Source organism: Podarcis bocagei (genome assembly GCF_964188305.1).
Source record: "Podarcis bocagei genome assembly, chromosome: 14".
Lineage (NCBI taxonomy): Eukaryota > Metazoa > Chordata > Lepidosauria > Squamata > Lacertidae > Podarcis > Podarcis bocagei.
In genome coordinates this window covers 55731666-55752184 of record NC_138139.1, presented here as the reverse complement: position 1 = coordinate 55752184, position 20519 = coordinate 55731666, and the positions used below count along the sequence as shown (strand labels likewise).

At 50.7% G+C, this 20519-nt stretch overlaps 1 protein-coding gene across 4 annotated transcripts in view; it reads right to left on the bottom strand.

Annotated features, from left to right (window-relative positions):
- GTF3C1 (general transcription factor IIIC subunit 1) overlaps positions 1-20519 on the bottom strand; it is a 39764-nt gene that overhangs the window by 18113 nt on the left and 1132 nt on the right. Inside the window, exons 1-21 of one of the 4 annotated variants that reach the window (XM_081170730.1) lie at positions 20183-20326; positions 19634-19721; positions 18866-19039; positions 18060-18203; positions 16237-16333; positions 15738-15861; positions 14827-14985; positions 13905-14020; positions 13457-13799; positions 12886-13097; positions 11223-11365; positions 10903-11056; positions 8504-8607; positions 7589-7758; positions 7210-7458; positions 4936-5081; positions 4401-4498; positions 3363-3459; positions 2074-2251; positions 1736-1877; positions 494-629 (exon numbers count right to left, since the gene is read on the bottom strand). In XM_081170730.1, coding sequence (XP_081026856.1) covers positions 494-629; positions 1736-1877; positions 2074-2251; positions 3363-3459; positions 4401-4498; positions 4936-5081; positions 7210-7458; positions 7589-7758; positions 8504-8607; positions 10903-11056; positions 11223-11365; positions 12886-13097; positions 13457-13799; positions 13905-14020; positions 14827-14985; positions 15738-15861; positions 16237-16333; positions 18060-18203; positions 18866-19039; positions 19634-19721; positions 20183-20189 — 3081 coding nt within the window. In that variant the 5' untranslated portion in view covers positions 20190-20326. Of the gene's footprint in view, positions 1-493; positions 630-1735; positions 1878-2073; positions 2252-3362; positions 3460-4400; positions 4499-4935; positions 5082-7209; positions 7459-7588; positions 7759-8503; positions 8608-10902; positions 11057-11222; positions 11366-12885; positions 13098-13456; positions 13800-13904; positions 14021-14822; positions 14986-15737; positions 15862-16236; positions 16334-18059; positions 18204-18865; positions 19040-19633; positions 19722-20182; positions 20393-20519 lie in introns of those variants that run through there. The other 3 variants (XM_081170728.1, XM_081170729.1, XM_081170731.1) reach the window with 3 other exon arrangements.

The window sequence follows — 20519 nt, the reverse complement described above, 5'->3', positions numbered from 1 at the left end:
TTTTGCCCATCAAGGACACAACAGTCTCCATGCTGGGAAAGCGCATGGCTGCTCTTGCCTCTGTGCTCATGCTACTGCGGAGTCACGAGAGGGGGGTAACGCTGTGCCCACCTGTCCAAAACAGGCTGGGGGATGCAGAATGTCCTTTCGACTTCGCAGGGGTGGCAGGTAGTTTAGTCTTCGAAAGCCACACATAACATTCAGAATCCTTTTATTTCAGTGCTTAGCGGACAACGGCACCATTCAGAAATAAATTTCAGTTATAGCCACTGAAAATACAGGCAGCTGAAAAGGTGATTTCTGGGAGCAGTCTCTCTCTCCCTCTCAAAAATAAAATGCACGTCAAAGCAAAATTTAGCACAGAGCGGCTTGTGCTAAAAAATCCAGTTTATTTCTTCAACCGTCTGCATTGTTTAAAAAGATATCTATTTTGGGGTGGGGTGAGGGGGAGGAGGCAGTTTTTAAAAAGAATTGTTTGGGAAGGAAAACTCACCCTCCTGGTCTTGTTCATAATGTAGCTGGTCCAAATCCAATTGCGCTTCAAATGGCCGTAAAAGCTGGAATCCAAGCCCCCAGCACCGAGCCCGTCACCAGGAATGGTGCCGTTATCCTCCACCTCTCGGCGTCCTCTGAAAGGGGGGGGGGGGAAGGCACGGTGAAGGGAACAGCTTAGCCCAGGAATCCTCAAAGGCCAGCTCTGCTCTGCTTAGGACCAGGGTGTGTGGGGGGGGGGAGGCTTGGTCCTGCCATGCAACTATTCCAATGACTTCTGACTAAACCTTATGAAGATCTTTCTCAGAAGGTGTTCAACTCTCCTTCCTTGGAGGTTTTTAAGCAGAGGTTGGATGGCCACCTGCCATGGCTGCTTTAGCTGAGAGTCCTGCATTGCAGGGTTGGGCCAAATGTCCCTTGGCGGTCCCTTCCAACTCCACAGTTCTATGACTCCAAGTGACTTCCTACTCCTCTCACTTCCTGATGCTGCTAACCCAACTTCAGGAAAGGGTGCCTGATTCTTCCAGACAGCAGTAGCTGTAGTACAGCTTAGCTTTTGTGCTGGGCCTTTTCTGTATTAACATTGAAAAGGCAAATAAAGAAATGCCTTTAAAAGGAGAGGGGTAGGAAACCCCAAGGGGCCTTCCAGACTCTTTTACATCGTTTTTGATCCTATCTGCTGCACTCCTATTACAGTCATACCTCGGATTACGAACTCTGTGGGTTGCATGTTTTCGGGTTGCGGACCGCGCCGAACCCTGAAGTACCGGAACGGGTTACTTCTGTGTTTCGGTGCTCACACATGTACAGAAGCACAAAATGACATCACGCGCATGCACAGAAGCGCCGATTCACATCACACACATGCGCAGATGCAGCGCCTCAGAACGCTGCAGGTCGCGAACATGCCTCCCGCACGGATCACGTTAGCAACCCGAGATATGACTGTACAAGGAGCGTGAATCCGCACAGAAAGGGCTCAATGGCGCTTCTCTTCTAGAACACACAGACGTCCATTTCAGCGCAACCAAGGAGCATTTAAGCCCCTGCATCTCAGATCTGATCATCTAAGACCTGGAGAAAGACTAGGGGGCTCCTCTTTTCCTCCCTGCTGGAGCCCTTTACCAGCCCTGCCTCCGCTGGCGGATGGGAGTCACCCTCCACCCCTGGGTGCGTTCTGCCCTGCCAAAGCAACACCCCAACTCTGCAACACGCCCCGTTCCACAGAGGAAAAGAGACGTACGTGGTGTATTCCAGCATGGCGCACTTGCGCTCAAGGTTGTGCCTGTGGGCTGCTGACTCTTGCTCCAGCGCCACGTCCAGGGTAGTGCCAGCCTCGCTGGCTTGCGCTCCACCCCTCCTGGCACGGGGGTGGCGGACAATTCCTGAAAGGAGGAAGAGGAGGAGCTGGTCAGCAACAGCAGCAGCAGCAACTCTGCCATGGGCCAGAGAATGCAGAGGCAGGTGGCCAGAGGCTAGGAGCTGAGAGCTGCAGGATATGGCAAGAGAGGGTGGAATGAGAGGAGGCAGGAAGGGGCCATAAGCGCAGGAAGGCAGCGGCTAGTGAGTCTGGCTCTGTACCTAGTGGCGTATTGAGGCAGACGCACTGCAGATCAAACCAGAAGTTCTCCACGTCTTGCAAAGTGTTCAGAACATACAAGCGCCTGTCAAAGGGGCGGCTGCTCTGAGCCAGGTTGTAGTGGGGCTCGCAGACGGTGGTGTCCACAATCACAGCGTTCTTCTTCAGGTAGACAAAGACCTGCAAGACAACCACAAAAGCTCAGGGGCAAAGCAACCGAGCAAGGGCGGACTCGAGGGATTTAGGGAGTTAAGTCAAAACTAGGGTACCCCTTCCTTGCGTGCTTGGATAGCAGCCAAGTGCTCTCCTTTGACACACGCACAAAAACACTGCTGAAGAAGCAGGGGCATCTTCACAAGCCTCGTGAAGCCATCCTGCGAAGAGAGTTGCTGGGGTGGGCCACCCTGGGCCAGGCTCAGTTGTTCGGCCAGCAACATAATGCAGCCACTCAAGGCCATTCCAGCTGCAACCCAGTGTTTTGGGAAAGAGCAATCCCAGCTCCGGAGACAGAAGGGCCTGCCCAGCAACTGCCTGGACCCATAGAGGGGCAGCTTGGCTCAAGATGGGCATCACAGCTTTGCAACCACTTCCCTTTTCTAAAAGTGGCAAATCGATTGTCGCAAAGTCTGCACTAGAGGAGCAAACTGGGATATTCACATGCCGCGATTACTTTTATAGGCTGTTCTGCCTCCTTGAGGTGTTAACTGCTTAGCAATGTCAGGGCACTTTGGCTGCCGTCAAATGTTGCTGTTGCAAATAGGCACTCTGCTTCTTTTGCAAACCTCTAAGCGGCCACAGACGGCATTCCTTGCAATTCATTCCTATCTGGCCTCAAGGGTTGGCATTTTTCTCCCTCTCCACCCAGGGCAAAGCAGACTCCAGTCCACAAATCTTTCTGCAACAATAGGTCGCTCTTTAGAGTGCTTCCTTCTTTTGCTGCCGCAGACTAAAACACTTTTCTTCTGGAAAGGGTTTCTCTTGTTAATCAACAAGGACAAATGTTTAACAGAAGACTAGATGAGAAACACAGGGAGGCAGGCACAGCTCCTGTGAACTGGCCAATGCAGGGAAGGGATGGGGCTGGAACCTCTTCTACCTGCCCAGGTGCACCTGGTGACCCTGCAAGTCTGGAGGGACAGGAGGCAGGCAGAACACACACCTGGGGGTCTCCTTCCCCACTGGGGACAGGGGATGTTTCCCTCATTACTCCTGTAGGCATTGTGTGTGTTTTAAAAGTAAGCTGCTTTGACCATCAAGCGGCAGAGGTGTAGATACGCAGCAGTAACCTTACCTGATCTTTTTCTTGAAATTTTTCTGTGGGTCCAAACTGAACCAGCCCCATGTAACACAGCCGCTGAAGGCTTTCCACTACTGAGAAGATGTATCTCCTGTAGCAAAGAGATTAAGGACTTGAGACTCATCAACTTATTTCTGTCAGTTAGCTTCCAAGCACTCCACCAGTCACCTCCCCTCTCCTCCCACAAAAAAAAGAAGAGAAAGACCGGGCAGGTTTTCCAATATGCATAATTCTCTGACATATCCCATATTCAAACAGTTTGAACCATCCTGTGGAATATTTATAGCCCTCCCTGGGTCCCAATTCAAGACATTCTGACCTAGGCCCAAGGAGGGGGGTGGGGAGTGTCTACAGGCCACCAGTTTTAGTTCAGAGCTGATTCAAACAGACCACCAAGGCAACCTCTGAAAGTCAGCGACATCCCCCTGCCCACAAGATGATGTTCTAGGTCAATAGGGGCTAAAGCAGTGAATCCCTTCCCTCTCCTTTCTCTAAGGAAGGCTTTGGCGCACCGGTGGATGGCTGTTTAGTGAACAGACTATATTGCAAGCTGAGGTTTTTTATGCTACTGACTTGAACTCTGTGATCACGAAGCCCTATGTAATGGAGGGGGGGGGGTGGCAGAAGAGGAGAAGAGAAAGAGGCAGGACCAACATAACCTGCTGAATGTTTTACACGAGACACAAAGTGAGATGTTCTTTCACAATGCCTGACATTTGTGCCTTTAACTCCCTGATCCTTTCTGAACCCTTCATCTTACTGCACCTCTTTCTTAGTAGTTTTCTCTCTGCTCTCAGTTGCATTCATAAATTTTACCTTATGCAGAGGATGAGAGTGGTGTTGGTTTGACATGGACAGCTCTTATAAACTTACACGGCCGTTCTACCTTTTTAGAGAATGATTCGCACTGCTCTAATATTGCCCAGGTTTGGATTCCGAGCTCGTGGAGCCGGACCTTTGAGAAGTCTGGTATTCTCCGCAACTCTGAAATCGCACCCTTTGCCCAAATCTACACCTGCTGAAGATGCTTACCTCTTGTAAAGGAGCTTCTGCCGGATCGACCTTGGAAGGTATCGGATCAACGTGTGTTTCTTCAGGGGATCGTTTAAATAATCTTCCAGGTTATCTACCTAAAAATTATGAATTAAATTTCAATGTAACTTAAGTCTGGCTAACTTTCTGCTTTTCCTAAGCGAAGCCCAGGGATATTTTCTTAAAAAACAGAACGACTGCAAGGAAGGCTGTGGCAGCAGCTTTTCCTAAGCGAAGCCCAGGGATATTTTCTTAAAAAACAGAACGACTGCAAGGAAGGCTGTGGCAGCAGCAGGGAAGCTGAAAAGGCCCCCACAGGAGGCTGGCCAGGACCTCCGCCCGTGGCCTTGGCTAGCGGTGCCCCTGGGTGTGGCAAGCAGCTTTTGCCCCACCACCAAAGGATTTAGCTGCCACCCCTCCAAAGGATCGGGCGGCAACTTGTAGCCACAGCAGAACTGACGGGAAATTGGGAGCAGAAGCCCCGAGGGGCGGCTGCCTTTCGGCCGAGAGAAATCCCTGAAGTGAAGCCCAGCACCTTGTAGCTGACTTGCACTATCTGGGTAAAGATGGACAGTGGCAGGCAGAGGAGGATGTCGCTGACGAGAGCCCACCCATGGCCAAACTCCCGGTGGAGCGGGAGAGGAGGGACGTGCCGCTTCCACGAGGCGTCGTCCACGTACACTGCAAGGGAAAGAGAGAAAACGGTTCTCACGGCTGCAACAGACCCATCTCCTTTCACGGCGGGGTCAAGGGAGATTCACACCAACACATGGATCTCTGGTGTGGAATACTGTGGGGAGCTCTGGGTGCCTCACCTGCAGGAGGATACTGCAGAGCTGGGGAGAAATTGGAAAAGAGCCACCAAAAGGATGAAAGGGGTGGAGTGACTCCCCCAGGAGGAAAGATGAGGAAGAAGGAACAATAAAGATGTACTGTACTTTTCCGTGTATGAGGTTTCTTTACTCTAAAATAATTTTTTTAAACAGGGGTCGTCTTATACATGAATAGTGCACGGGGGGGGGGAGGTAACTGGGTGGGTGGGTGATTGGTTGCTGTGGCAAGGTCTCCTGTTGACTGGCTGCCGCTGGAGCAATTAGACGTGTGATTGCTGGTGAGCGGGCAGATGCCCATCAGCTTCTGCAATGTGAGCATTAGTCATCCGGGTTAGTGATTTTCAGCACACACACCCCAAAGCTCAAAACCTTGGGCAATCCTCCCCCCAAAAATGCTCAACAACTTTGGGCCACCTCCCCCCATTTTCTAAAAATTGTCCCCAAAAATAGGGGGCGTCTTATACATAGGGGCGTGTTATACATGGAAAAATACGGTATAAAGTTATGCGAAGTGTGAAGAAAGTGGACAGAGAAAAGTTTTTCTCCCTCTAACTTTACAACGTGGCCACTGTGCAAACAGGATGGGGAAAGAAATGGACCACCGGGTTGTTCTTATGTTCGTGAACAACTTGTGCTCACCACCATTCATGCTGAAATGCATATAACTCAGGTCAGGTCTCCTTTATTTTGCACAGTGTGCTACCGTGACACAGGAATGTCAGGATTTACTCCAGCTCCTAGGTGACTCTAACTGAGAAGGGCCCTTGTTTAGTTAAGGTGTGTGGGGGGGGGTTTGAACCCTCCGACTTGTGGCTGGTGCTAGAGAGAGGAGGCGGGAAAAGAAGACAGCAAGCTCCACGAGGGCTTCCTGAATCCTTCCCCCGCCCCTCAAGATCTCACAACCCAGCCTGGCTCCACAGCTGGGCAGAGGTCACAGGTGGCTCCCCGAGGCTGATCCCAACCGAGGCACTGGGGCTGCCCAGAGTCCACAGTGGTGTTGTTGCTGCTGCTGCTGCTGCATCACTTGGAGGCCTCCCTGACTGAACCAAGCCCAGCCGTCAGGAACTCAGAGGATGCTTCCCAGGAGCATGCCCACAACACTCAGCCCCTCATGCGTGCATCTTCCCATGGAAGCACATAGCAGTGGCAAGCACTGTGAAAGCCCTATGCTGCTCCTGCAGAGCCCTTAGATGCCCTGGGACTGTTTTCCTGGTGGTCCTGCACCCTCCTGGGCACCGCAGGGCAGTGACCTCAAAACGGGCCCTCCCCGCCATTACCCCTGTGCTGTGGAAATGATGCCCATTCCGTTGCCCTATCAGCTATTTCAGGCATCCTTTAAACAGGAACCTTTTTGCCCAGGCGTCCCCCGACTGATTGCTGAGCTCCTGTTTGTAGCATGCTGTTATTAGTATTTACACCAGAGGTCGTCAAACTAAGGCCCGCGGGCTCTTTAATTCGGCCCGCGCAGAGGCCTTGCCAGGCGGAGACTGACTTCCGCGATGCAGCACACCTTCTGATTGGCTGCAGGATCAACAGCCGCGGATGCCTCCGAGTGCCGCCCCTTCCTTCCCGCTGAGGCGGCCGAGCAGGAATGAAGCGGGAGCAGCGCGGAGGCCGTCTCCACCGCCCAGGCCAGCGGCATGGGCTCTGTGCCCTGCCGAGAGAGAGGACGCCGACGCTCCAGAAGACGAGGCAGTGTCAGCGGCTGCAGCACGAGTGGCATAGGCGGGGGGGGGGGGCTTCAGGAGGGGGGGTGCTTTCAGGAGGTGGTGGGTCCGGCCCCCCACAAGGTCTGAGGGACAGTGGACCGGCCCCCTCCTGAAAAAGCTTGCTGATCCCTGATTTGCACTCTCTTTTTATTATACAGTTTCATTGCTTTTATTCAAAATACTTTCAAATATGAACCAATGGAGAAATGCTTTCAGACCAAGCATCGAGCCGTCCTCTGGACTCCCTGCTTGCTCCCGATTTCTCACCTGCCTGGTCCTCAAGCGCCTCGCAGCCTTCCTGGCTCCCGGCTGCTGCTCTCGGGTCCTTCTCTTCTGTCCTGCCAGGCAGGCTGGAGTCAAGGCCTTGCAGGCCGTCCGCTGCCTCCTGGCTGCAGCTCCATCTCCTCTGCTGGGCGCTGAGAGGATGCCCATAAACCAAGTACCAGAGGAAGAGGTGGGCCACCTTTAAGCGAGGCATTTTGGGGAGGAAGCCCAGGGAGCGCCCAAGGCCTGGCACTGAAGAGAAGAAGAGGGTTTGCGTTGGAGAGACACAGGCAAGAGCTACTGCTCACCACTCCTTACACAGAACCACCCCCACCCCCCAATTCAGGAAGCCAGAAACAGCAGAAGCAGGAAAGGCCTCTACCTGTGACTGGGTGGTAGCTTAACTTGGCAGCGCGCGCCTTTCTGCCAGCCGCCTCCGCTTTGCAAGGAGAGAAGCAGCCCTCCATCTCCCTCAGGGCAGCCCCAAGTCCAGACTCCTGGCTTCCTTCGTCCAGACTCTCCTGAGACATTGGCGTCTGTGGGACTTTAATCCTGCAGTTATGAAGGGAAAGTGAAGCTAGGCACCAGTGTTAGGAAACTGCAAAGAAGGCTCCAATGCTCAGTACCCAGAAACACCACAATATTCACTGAACAACTAGCTAGGAACATGGCTCTTCTGCAGCCATCTGCCTACTGCCGTTTCCTCGAGCCACAAGCAGGACAACGGGTGTCTGTAGAAGACTGGAAAGCGTTTCAGAAACCCCACGAGTGTGGGGCTCCCCCCACCAGGAAGTAGGCAGGAGGAAAGCACCTCCTCTAGATATGTGTCATGGGAATGGATGCCAGAGGGAAGAGAAACCAAGCCTTTCGTGTCATTGGCCCAGTCCTGTGGAACACCCTGCCACTAGATTCAGTGGGCACCTTCTGTTCTACTTTTCTGTTCCGCCAGGCCTAGGCAGGCCATTCAGAGCACACACACACACACACCCCAATGGTCTACTGCTGTTTGTTTTTCATTCTTTTGATTTCAACTTCTTATGATTTTACTACATGGTTTTATGATTTTATATTATTGTGAACCACTGTGATGTACTTCTATGACACAGCAGTACATACATGACATATAAAATAAATAAGAGATCTCAGTCCACCAGCCCAAATCACCAGGGGGTGGAGGAGGGAGAGAGGGAGCTGCCCAGTTCTGAACGCCCTCCTGTTGCTTGGAAATCTTGCCAGTCAGAGCCTGCCCAGCTCATGCTGGCAGCCCCTGCCACCCTCTTTCCCTCCCGCCACCTACCTGTTCACGGTGCTTGAGTTGGAGATTCGGAAGCGAACTTGCTCAATCGCGCTCTTCACCAGTGGGTCGCTGGGATTCACCGAGGGGTCGACTACAAACTCCACCTGCCAAGCAGAGGCAGAGAGAGAGACAGAAGCAGGCTTGGTGAGGAGAGACTGAGCAAAGGAGGCACGGTACTGAGGGCAGCCCTTTCCCCTTCCTGTCTGTGAAGCTCCTTGGGAGACACCTTGCTTCTGCCCAAGGCCCCAGGCAGCCTTCTGAGCAGGGGACAAGCTCCAGCCCAAGGCCACTTAGGAGGAACAGCCACTCTGGGTGGGAGGCGCTGGCTGGTGGCAATGCCAGGACTGAGAGCAGAGAGGGAGGAGTCGTGGGCCGAGTCTTCAGAGAGGAGGCTGTCAGGAGTTCAGCCTACACTCGAGCAAGACCCTGGCAAAGACACATGCCCGACTGGCATGTTCCCTCCCTCCTGGTCGGTCGTTCAGGAGCTTCATAAGCTTTCTTCAGCCCCAACATCACAGCGACCGATGCCAACAGACACCGGCACACTTAGGGATCCGCAGAGTTTGCACATCATGCACGTGACAAGACCTCAGCAACTCAGCATTTTGGCTAATCTACTTTATCTACATCTAAACACACAGGGAGCACTGCAACATGGCTCCCTCTCTCTCCAGCATCAGACAGCAAAGAGAAAAAGAACAAAGGACAATAGTTCCACTTCACGGAACACAGGAACACAAGCATCCTGTCTCCGTCACTTCCCACTCGGTGGAGTCAAAACATATACTGTCATGTGAAAGAGAACACTCCTATGACTGCAATCATAGAGCAGGAATTCTAACAGGCGGGTGGCAATGCCAGTACTGAGAGCAGAGAGGGAGCAGAGAGGAGGCTGAATCAAACCATTGGAGGACAAGATGCCAAGGACTTTCCCCAGGTGAGGATGAGGACACACACATGGCCCACAGTCAAGCCAGAGGTGTAGCTGGGGGGGGGCACTGAGCACACCGCGGGGGGCGGCACTTACCATGCCCAAGCCACATGCCTCTCCTGGGAGTAACGCGGTGACTTGGGCACCTGCAGGCTCTGCGCTGCCCAAAAAAAGCGACATGGACCTGCATGACTTCGGAGCAGAACGGGGCACCACAGGCACCTTGCCCCCCCCCCCCCGGGCACCCAAGCAGCTAGCTAAGCCGCTGAGACAAGCAGAGCAGACTGGCCCCTCAGAGAAGGTAAGATTCCTTGTCCATCTAGGATTGCCCGTTGGGTTCAAGTTACAAGAAAGGGGACCCCGACTTAACATCAGGAAGAACTTTCTGGCCATGGAAGTGTTCAACAGCGGAACAGGCTCCCACAGAAGGTGGTGGACTCCCATTCACCGGAAGTTTTTAAACAAGAGGTTAGAAGTGTGGGAGATTAGCAGTCAAACCTAGCGTGCATATTCTGACCAGTTAGAATAAGAAGGGGCTAAATTTCACACAGCTGTATTGCCAATAGACGGATACTCAGACCATAGACATACAGTTGGCAGAGCAGGCTCTGTGTGATGTCATTTCCCCTCCTCTCCTGGAGAGAAAGGAGCACCTAGTACTTCCTGTTCCTCTTCCTTTGACCAGCGTCGGGTGCTCCAACTTTAGGCACGTGCCTGACGCTGGTTATACAGTACATAAAAGTATTTTGCCTGCGTTGGTTTCACTGCTGCTATTATTGTGAACCAATGCACGATTATAAAGTAAGGAAATCTTTTGTTTAAACTTACAAGTTGTTGAATGGGCAAGAAAGGGAGAGCCACCTTACTTTGTAGCTGGACTTGCCCAGAATAAGGTTTTACAGCCCAATTCCTATGCTTTTAATTTTTCTGCCAAGAATGGGAGTTTAGAACTCTGCTCAACCCACACGTGTGGGAGCTGGGAGGGAGAAACTGCAAGTAAACCCATCCCACAGGATGGCCATCCATCAGGGATGCTTTAGCTGCGATTCCTGCATTGCAGGGGGTTGGACTAGATGGCCCTCGGGGTCCCTTGTGACTCCACAATTTCATGATTCTATGAGCGGAAGTGGCTCCCTGGCAGAGGACTCAGGCTGCTCTCTCTTTCTTATCGCTGGGTACCTTGAGACCCTTTAGGACAGCGGTTCTCAACTTATAGGTCCCCAGATGTTGTTGGACTACAACTCCCATCATCCCTGAGCTCTGGCTTTGCTAAATAGGGGTGATGGGAGTTGTAGTTCAACAACATCTGGAGACCCACAGGTTGAGAACCACTGCTTTAGGAGGACTGAACTTCAACCCATCTCCCTCACCCTTCCCCAAATTCACTAGCTGGAAAAGATTTGCACCTCCAAGATCACCCGAATGGGTAACGCTAACATGCCAGGGGGAGCCCTGGCAGGCAGTGTACCTTTCTGCTGATGCCATCCTGGATGACCGTGGTGCGGAAGAGGCGCAGGAGGCCTTCCTGGGAGAGCTTCTGCACTAGGCGGACAATGGACTTCTTGCAGCACCTGGTGGAAACCCCTTCCTGCTTCTCCTGGTCCATTATCATCTTCTGAAGGCTGCAACAAGACATACACACACTTATTTATGATTGCATCCAATCCCACATTTTCCTCCAAGGAGCCCGACTCACTCCCTGTGGCATGTGCCCTGGTGGAGCAGGGAGTAGGCTGCCCGGCAGGCAAGGGGGAAAAGCTGGCGCTTGCTTCTGAACCCCCGACTTACGCAAACAAGCTTTCGATCAAGCGGAGGTTGCGCACGGCCTCGATGATGAGGTTGCGGCGCTTCAGCAGGCGGTAGGTCTCGTGGGACCGCTCCACGCCCGAGGCTCGCCAGCCCTTCTCTTTCTTCTTGACATCACAGCTTTTCTGGCACAGGGGCAGAAAACCACAGTTTATAGAGGCCAGGTGAAATCCTGCCGCCCAAACGATCATTATGCCACACTCGGGACAAGGAAACCAAGAGAAGCCCCCGGCAGTGAGAGAGAAAGGGGGAGTTGGACAAACTGGCCGCCACCCCACCCTCCTCTGCGCACCCACTTCCTTTCCACACACAGCAACCTACACCAAGGTTCTCGTCCAGGTACCTGCACAAAGCTGCAATCGCAGAAGTAAACCACGCATAAGTTGTGGGTCCCCTGTAACTGAAGCTGGGTGGAACTTGTAGAGGCTGAAGGAAGAGCTGCCAAGTTTGATTGTTACAGCTGGGGCTCAGCAGCTGCTTGGCCGATTGGCAGCCCCGGCAGCCCTAAAAGCAGACTTGCTAGTGGGCTAAGTCTGTGGCATCAACCCCAAAGGGAATCCACCATTTGGGACTGTGGCTTTGGGGCTGGACTGAAATTTGTGAGTTTGGGAAGAAGTGCACAGGGTCTTGACCATGCACGAGACTTTCAGTGCACCCAGACTGAGAGAGCGTTGGGGCCCTAGGAGTTAGCGCCCCCTGCGTATGAGACAGGTGAGACGTGGTGTGCAAGGCCTGCGATGCACTCCTGGCTCTTTGTGGTTGGAACCTTTGGTGTGTGAAACAAGTGCCCTGCTGCTGAAGCAGAGGTTCAGGACAGAATGATACACTTCCTGGACCAGCGCAGAAGCACTGCCACCTTCTTTTTTTGTCTTTTGTCTTTTATTTATTTTGACAAAGTAATAATTATAAAGAAATAAGAATAAAAATGTGCACCCCACCCCCGAGACCATTCCATTGTAACTATCCAACTTCCCAACATTTCAACACCTCTTGCAGTGTTTAGACCCCTTTCCATTTCAACAGTACAAATTCTACAAACACCCTCCATAACTTCTCAAATTAATATTTGAGGATATATTCCCCATCTTACCTTAATGGCACATGTTAATTTATCTTTAATAGCTACATCCCAAACCTCTTTATACCATTCTTCCATTTTAGAATCTGCTTGCCCCTTCCACTTCCTAGCTATCAGAATTCGTGCAGCCGTCAATAAATTTGTGTGCAAGTCCTTCATCCGCCCCTGTTGTCTCCTTTCCCCACACCTCTTTTAATTATCTTTTTGATCCTCCATTTCTACTTTTATAAATTTCGCCGGCTTCCCCTTTTATAAATGTATTGCTGTGCCACCTTCTGATGCCCACTGGGTTGTGGAAATGCCAGCTCAAACCCCCCCAGGAACATCCCCTCTCACTCCCTGAGGCTGAGTTGCCTGACATTGGCTCCTCCATCAGCCAACCCACAGCAAAAAGGCCCTCCGAGGCATATCCAAGCTGCCCATAGCAGGCTTGGCAAGGGAGGTGACCCCCCCTCCAGTGACTCTGGTTCCCCCCGTCCCAGCTCACACCTTGTGAAAGACTCTCCACCCCAAGTGTGCCAAAACATGCACACTAACAGCAAATGTTCAGGCTTTAAGGCCTCTTACTTTGGGAGTCTCCAGCTTGACTTCTTCAACCACAGCCATATCACCAGCATGATCTATAAAATGGGCACAATTTGAGAGGCCACTTTCCTGCTTTAGTGTGTCCAAAGTGGAATCATCATTGGCCATGTGTTCAGGAAGCTCTTCTGGGTATTCAGAAGGGCGCAACGGAGACAGCTTCCTCCCCAGGGTCCTTGGAGCTAGCAATTTCTTGGCTAGTTTTAAGAAAAGACAGAGAGGGAGAGGAAACACATAGCTGGTCAGCAACACAACCAAGCAACTGTTGCAAGCTTTGCTGCACCACAGGCAATGGGTCAGATGCTGACAGAGATCATGGATTTCTGGCGATCTTGAGCAATCCTAACCCCCCCAATTAAGCACAACCGGTTGTGAGGGGAGCCCACCCACCTGCCCCCTTTATACAGATAAAGATCTCAGCACTGAGACCTTATTAAAAACTTTGTTCCAGAGTCATGCAATTTCTGCAACATCACAAACCACTTTGCTGTTCTTAAGGCTGCAAGCAGACAGACAGACACAGAGGAAGGAAGTGGGCCTCTTGGCCAAAGCTCACCCCTTGTACCTTTCACTGGCGTCGACTGGCACGGGCTGCCTCCTCCTCGGAAACTGGGCCTGAGCAGTGACGCTGAGCTGGCGTTCCTCGGCTTCCCGCCTTCTCTCGCCTCCTCCTCGTTCTCCGATTCAGAGAGCAGAGGCATCTCCTCCTCCTCCTCGGCTGCAGAGAGCTGCTCCTCCCCAGGCAAGGAGTCGTCGGGGGCCACCACCACGCTGGCCATGGCCAGCTGCTCACTCCGGGCCTTCTCCCGCTCAAACTGCCGGCTGAGGTCGCTCTCTTCCGCAAACGTGCAGGTGATGTATTTGGTCGTCCGCTGCCTGCCTTCGTCTTCCATGAATCCCTAAGCAAGGATCAAGACCGTTCTCAGCCTTTACCTGGCATTTCCTGCATGTTGGGGAAGGGGGCCGTGCGCAAGGCCAGCAGGGGAGGCCGGGACAAGCGTTACCTTGATCACTTTGTATCTCTCCAAGAGGCGGCAGAGCATCCTGGCTTCCAGCTTCCCCACATTCATGGCGGCTCGGAGTTCAGCTTGAGAAATGCCTTTGGTCCCCCAGCTTTCAACTGCAGAGGGGGGGGGGGGAGAGGGGAAAGCGTAACACTAGGTCCATATAGTTCAAGCTATGGTTTTCCCAGTAGTGATGTATGGAAGTGAGAGCTGGACCATAAGGAAGGCTGATCGCCAAAGAATGGATGCTTTTGAATTCTGGTGCTGGAGGAGACTCTTGAGAGTCCCATGGACTGCAAGAAGATCAAACCTATCCATTCTTAAGGAAATCAGCCCTGAGTGCTCACTAGAAGGACAGATCCTGAAGCTGAGGCTCCAAGACTTTGGCCACCTCATGAGAAGAGAAGACTCCCTGGAAAAGACCCTGATGTTGGGAAAGATGGAGGGCACAAGGAGAAGGGGACGACAGAGGACGAGATGGTGGGACAGTGTTCTTGAAGCGACCAGCATGAGTTTCACCAAACTGCGGGAGGCAGTGGAAGACAGGAGGGCCTGGCGTGCTCTGGTCCAGGGGGTCACGAAGAGTCGGACATGACTAAACGACTAAACAACAACAGGTCCCCCCAAAGATGCTGAATGGTAGGAGAGTTCAGATGGGCAGAAGGGTAAGGCAGATCCTAAAAATATACACCTTAAGTGTCAAAGGCCAGGGTAAAGAGGTGTGCCTTCAGCATTCGCTGAAAGCTGTCTAATGAAGGTGGCAGGCACACCTCTGTGGGGAGTTCCACAGATCAGGGGCCACCACAGGTAGGGCTCTCTCTCGGGCCACCGCCCCCAAACTTCTGAGGGTGAAGGAACTGCCAAGATTCCCCCCTACTGATCCCAGCCCCTGAGATGTTTGGGGCCTGAGCCATTTACCTACTTAGCTCATACGCTTGAGTCAGCATATCCTTCTCGTAGACAATGTCCACAGGCTGCACGGCTTTGGTGATCATTTCTTCGTCGTCGTCGTCATGGTAATCATCCACCTTCTTCCGAAACTCCTTCACTAGCTTCAGACAGCGAACCATTACGTCAGTTCCTGGGAGCGAATGAACAAGCATACCCCCCCAGTATGTCAAAACACAAAAGGAGACTTAGTAAGGCAGAAAACTGGCAGCTCCAGGCAAGCACAAACAAATCAAACACAACTAGCATGAAATGCAGATGCAGCTGTCAGGATACACAACTGTTTTCAAGTATTTTATTTTATTTTTAATTGTATCCCTTTGCTAATCTTACTTTCTTTTACTGATTACCTTTCTTTCCCCCCAATTTTTTCTCCTTTGGGAGGAAAAATGAGATAGAAATTAAGCAAATAAATAAAATTAACAAATAAACAGTAAATAGAAGAATCTCAAGAAATTGTGCATCTGGGGGTGATATGCCTAAAAAAGGCCCCCCATTCCACCCCCGGTTTTAACACGGAGTGTTCAGCCCCCTGCATACAGAGCAGGGACAGAAAACATCTGTTCTTGGACTACAACTCCCATATCCATTGGCCCTGCTGGCTGGGGCTGATGGGAGATGGAGTCCAGCAATATCTGGAGGGTTGAAAGTTCCCCATCCCTGATCTAGAGAGAAGTATTGTGGGGGCAAGAGCTTCCACAGGGCCCTCCCCCTTCACTTGGAAGTAGGAGAACAACAACAGCAGCAATAAATAAATAAAAAATGTTAATTGCTTTATCCTGCCCAAGGCAACCCAAAGCGACTTACAAGGCTACTCTTCTGCGCAAGGATGGCAGTGCCAAGGAAGCCTGACCCCCTTCCAGAAGCTGTGAAGTGCCCTCTTACCCTTCTTGGTCTTGAAGGGACCTCCATCAGGGTGAACGTCTTGCAACGGCACGGTCACAATCTTTCCAAAGCCAGCATTCAGCATATACTGATAGAGACGCTTAAATGTTTTCTCACAGAGACCCTGTCGTTGTGCAATGAGAGAGAATCAGTTTCAGGGCTGACCACAACTGACTTCAGGACAGAATGGCAGGCAAGCTTGTTTCCCCCGTAAGCCTCATGCCAAGCCCCAAACTCTCCTCGGAGGCTCAAGAAGCGAGAGAAAACAAGGGCTGCTCCAAAGACCCACAGAGAGAATAGACACGTTTCTGCTTGGGTCTCGCTGGAGGAGAAACACAGCAGGGCGGATGGGGCCTTCATGGGTCGGCACTCCCAAATGCCCCTGTGGCCCTGGGGAAGAAACACCACCTGGGAAGATCCTCTCCGTCAGAACAAGCACCACCTGCTCGGATGCACACAGACGGGTTTCAAGCGCATGGAAGAACAGCCAGGTGCTCACCAATTCCTCCCTTATGCTCGCCAGCGTCTCCATATGACCAGGTCGCTTGCTCAGCATAGCGGACAGCTTCTCCATGAGGATATCGTATTTGCTCCTCCTAAAACCCCAAGAGAGGCAACCGTAAGCAGACAGCACCAATGCCTCCTCACACATAGGCTCACACCTGTAGCCAGAGGACGCCCGCCCCTTGGGTGGGGCGCCAGCTGTGAGCGGCACAAGGAAAGCTCTGGCCACCCCTAGGAAGAAGCAGACCAGGGTGGGTAAAAATCAATGGTTAAAAAAAATATATATTGGATTTTTGGATGGGTAAGTGGTGCTCTGATGGGACCTGGGCAAGACTAGGGGGCAGGCAGGAGGAAGGGCAGGTTGGGGGCAGAAATCTTGCTTGACATATGGAAGAGCATAGAGCAGGGTGGGTTTTTTTTAATTTAAATCGTATTTTTAAAATAAAATGCTTTTGGAGGAAAATCTTTCTAAAGATAGTTTTCTGTTTAAGTTACATTATAGACCAAAGGCTATTCATCAGGAAATAAGGATTTGTTTTCCGTTTTTCATTTGTGCTAAAACTCAGTCTAAGTTTTTTTAAAAAACAAACAAACCCATTTAACCAGTTAACAAACATGGATACATATGCTATAATGTTATTGTTTTAGTTAAATTAATTGTTTACATTATTATTAAGGAAATGATTATTTTTCTCCTTCCAATAAAGTACAGCAGAAAAGTTGTCCAAATATAAACAGTTAACTTATAAAACCTCACAATAATTTCATATTTATCTGTCTGTGTTTCTAATAGTATAACCAAATCAGTAATTTTTGATATAAATGTAAAAACTACTCTGAAAATTTATTATTCCAAAAATGAAACCTTTATTTGGTTGTAACTATTAAGATTATACCAGCAAGAATGAGTCTTTCTATAAAAAAAAGATTTAAATCAAGTCTTACTGACGTGATTTAAATAGATTTGCTTTAAACCAAATCCACCCTGAAGAAGACAGAGTCACCATTGCTGCCGCCCTGACAGGATGAAAGAGGCTTCATCCTGTGGGCTCAGCTAGATTGGATACCAAGGCGAGACTCTCTCCTTCCTCTGGCCTACAACAAAACTGCCCCAGTCAGAGAGGAGACAAGCTCCAGTACTCGCTGGAAGATGTTTATTTTGCTCTATGCATTTCAGAGTCAAATCTCTTTGACAGGAACTGTGAACACTTGCAATTTTGGGGGGAAATGCAAAACGGCTTCAGAGAAAGTATCACGTTTTTCTTTCTGTGCCTCCGCAATGAATAATATTCTCCAGGTGATACCAAAAACAAGCAAAGTGGCCTATGACTGGGGTGCCTGAGGGTGTCTTGGTGCCACACCGGGGACTGTCAGATATAGGTTATCACATGCTGTTATTTAAATCTAGATGGGATATTCTGCTGGTATCCTGGCTAGAATGTTATTGGGGTGGATTTTAATTGGTTAACTGGTTTTGCTGTTGGATTTTATGGGTTTATATTTGCACATGGCTATAAATGGCTTTAGGAGGCCACTCTGTCCCAAAAATAGTCTAAAAACTTTTAAAATAAAGAATAATTTGATCAGGAGAGCAGCAATGAAGGGTGTTCAGTCATTTCCTCCCACGCTATTTCCCCCACCTAAGTCACTCCCCCAAGTTGTGATTAGCCAGGATGGTGGTGGGGACTCAGGTACTGATTTGTCTTTCCTGTGAAGGTGAAGGGGTGCATATAGATCAGGGGAAGAGCGCAGGAGGAAGCAATTAAAATACCCCCCGCCCAGCACTACTTCCTTGACCTCCCTGCAACACACACACACCTGTCAACATGAAAGTGGGTCAGGAGCAGGAGAATGGAGTGCTGCTGGGCCCCCGTTGGCAGCCGGATCACGTGGGACTGCATGGTGATGAGCCCATTTCTGTCCAGGACTCGTCGGTGGTAATGAAGCTTCCCAGAATCCACCCTAGGATGAGGACAGATTTTATGAAAATTAAGCACGCCACAGAAGTTGAAAGGAGACAAACTCTAACCCTGTAGACCAGGCAAAGGCAAACTCCGGCCCTCCAGTTGTAGTTTGGGACTACAATTCCCATCATCCCTGACCACTGGTCCTGTTAGCTAGGGATGATGGGAATTGTAGTCCCAAACTTCTGGCGGGCTGGAGTTTGCTGTAGAATGTAGACCAACAATAACAGGGCCAGAACCTGCATCTTCCAGGGAACCATGCAAGTGCCTTACACTACGTTAAGCCTGCTTAAAATTTAAGTTGGGATAAGATGGGCTAAAGACTGCCTCCCCCAAGCAATCAGCTAGCATTTGCCAGGCCTGTGATGCTTTGAAAGGGCGGGCTCTGGATACAGCTCAGGGCTGTGGCGTGTCCACAGTGATTTGGGGGTGAGGCTTGTCTATCATCATAGCAGCTCCACAAGAGACAGGCTCTAGCCTAACTTAGACATTCCAGAATACCGCTGCAAAACAAACCAAGGCAATCCTATCCTCTTACGCCAGCCCATGGGACAAGGGATCTTCTCCAAATCAGAGGCGGATGGCTGCCCACATGCTATCACTTCTGCCAGTGCAGCACCACAGCTGGAGCCAGAACGAGACCACAACCCGCGCACTTACTTAAAAGCTGCACTGAGGTCTCTTTGCAGCTCTCCCTGCCATCGGGCACGCCCCAAGCGCTCCAAAATGCAGTAGGAGAAGTCAGGAAGTTTTAAGTCTGGATCCCCTTCCCATCCTATTAGCGTTCTGTGGCGCAGCATCTGAGAGGCAACGATCACCAGCTTCTCTCCCCACCTGCAAAGCAGTAAGACGTGGCAAGGAAGGTAATTTCCCCCATTCCCCAATGAATCACCCACTTTCAGTGCCACAGCAGCATTGCCACCTGCTATGCAGGATTTCCGCTCTTGGGATCATTTTGTGTCTAGTAGAGGCTGCTCAGACTGCATACGTAGGGCTGGAATACGCAAAGCAACATGGGCACATTTCAACTCATGACCCCACCCAGACAATAGGCTTTCTTGTCCAGGTCCTCCCTATTTCCGAAAAGACACTGCAAAGCTGACCAAAGCTCCCATGAATCTGGAGTGCAGGTTAAAGAGCCACTTTAAGCAAGCACCACGCAGCAAACCCAATCACCTCTCAGAAGCAAGAGGCTGAAGGAACTCCCACTTACACCTTCACTAATTACTTCCAAGCAAGCAGAGGAAAAGCTGACAATTACTAGATTCCCACATTTCCTTCCTCCCAAGATGCGTATCACAGTTAGTAACAGAACCACAGAAGTGACAGGCGGGCAAAGGTGTTTCTTCTCTTGCAGCCTTTTTTTAACAGGATAAACTTGGAAGGAGCAGGCTTGTTGGTTATTAGCCCAAAGCACAGACGGCTAACCTGTGCCCCTGCTGCGATGTTGCTGGACTGGAATGACGATTCCTGACCATGATGACTGGGGCTGACAGACGTTGGAGACCAACAGCATCTGGAAGGCCACAGGTTAACCACCTCATTTGGTGGCCCTTGTTTTAGCACATTCCCACAAAGGCTCCCTTCGTCCCATCTCCACTTAGCTATCCTGTGTAAATTTAGGTGCAGACATGTGGCACTCCACCCTTCTTTTGTCCTCCAGGAATAAGCTTTCACACTGATGTGTCAATTGAGAATGACACCTGCCCACCCACATCCACCAAGTCTTAATGACAGTGACATTGTCACACTCCTTCATCTTGTTCCAGGTGTGCTTTTCACTGGCATTCAAAGTTTTACTGAAAAATACACTTTTCTTTCTACCTTATGACAAAGCTATACAATTCTCCTTTTGACTCTGTGGACAGTTCTGCAACGGAATAAATTCAACAGTCCTGCTCCACTTGCCCACTCTGCAGACATCTTCCCCACCAATAGAGAGCCTGGCGCAAAAGCAACTAGCAAACGCTTACTCACTTCTCATAAGCTTCTGTATATGTGCAAAGGGGCCGTAGGTCTTTTGTTCTGACCAGGTCAGTAATATCCAGCCTCTCTTTAAAATACTGGCACGAACCCTGAATGCCTTCAGGGTGATCCAAAATCATGTGCACAGGATAAATGTCATCTAAAGGAACAGGATCTCTCTTTGTCTCCAGTATTCCTGTTTCAAGATCAATTTCTTCATACCTAAAATGAGAAGAAGAGAATTAGTTCTTCTCAACCCCAGCCTGCCTGCCTGCCCAAGATTTGCAGCGGGTTAGTTTTTTGGTTTTTTTTAAAGAAGCTCCCCTCATTTCCTCTAAACAAACCTTTC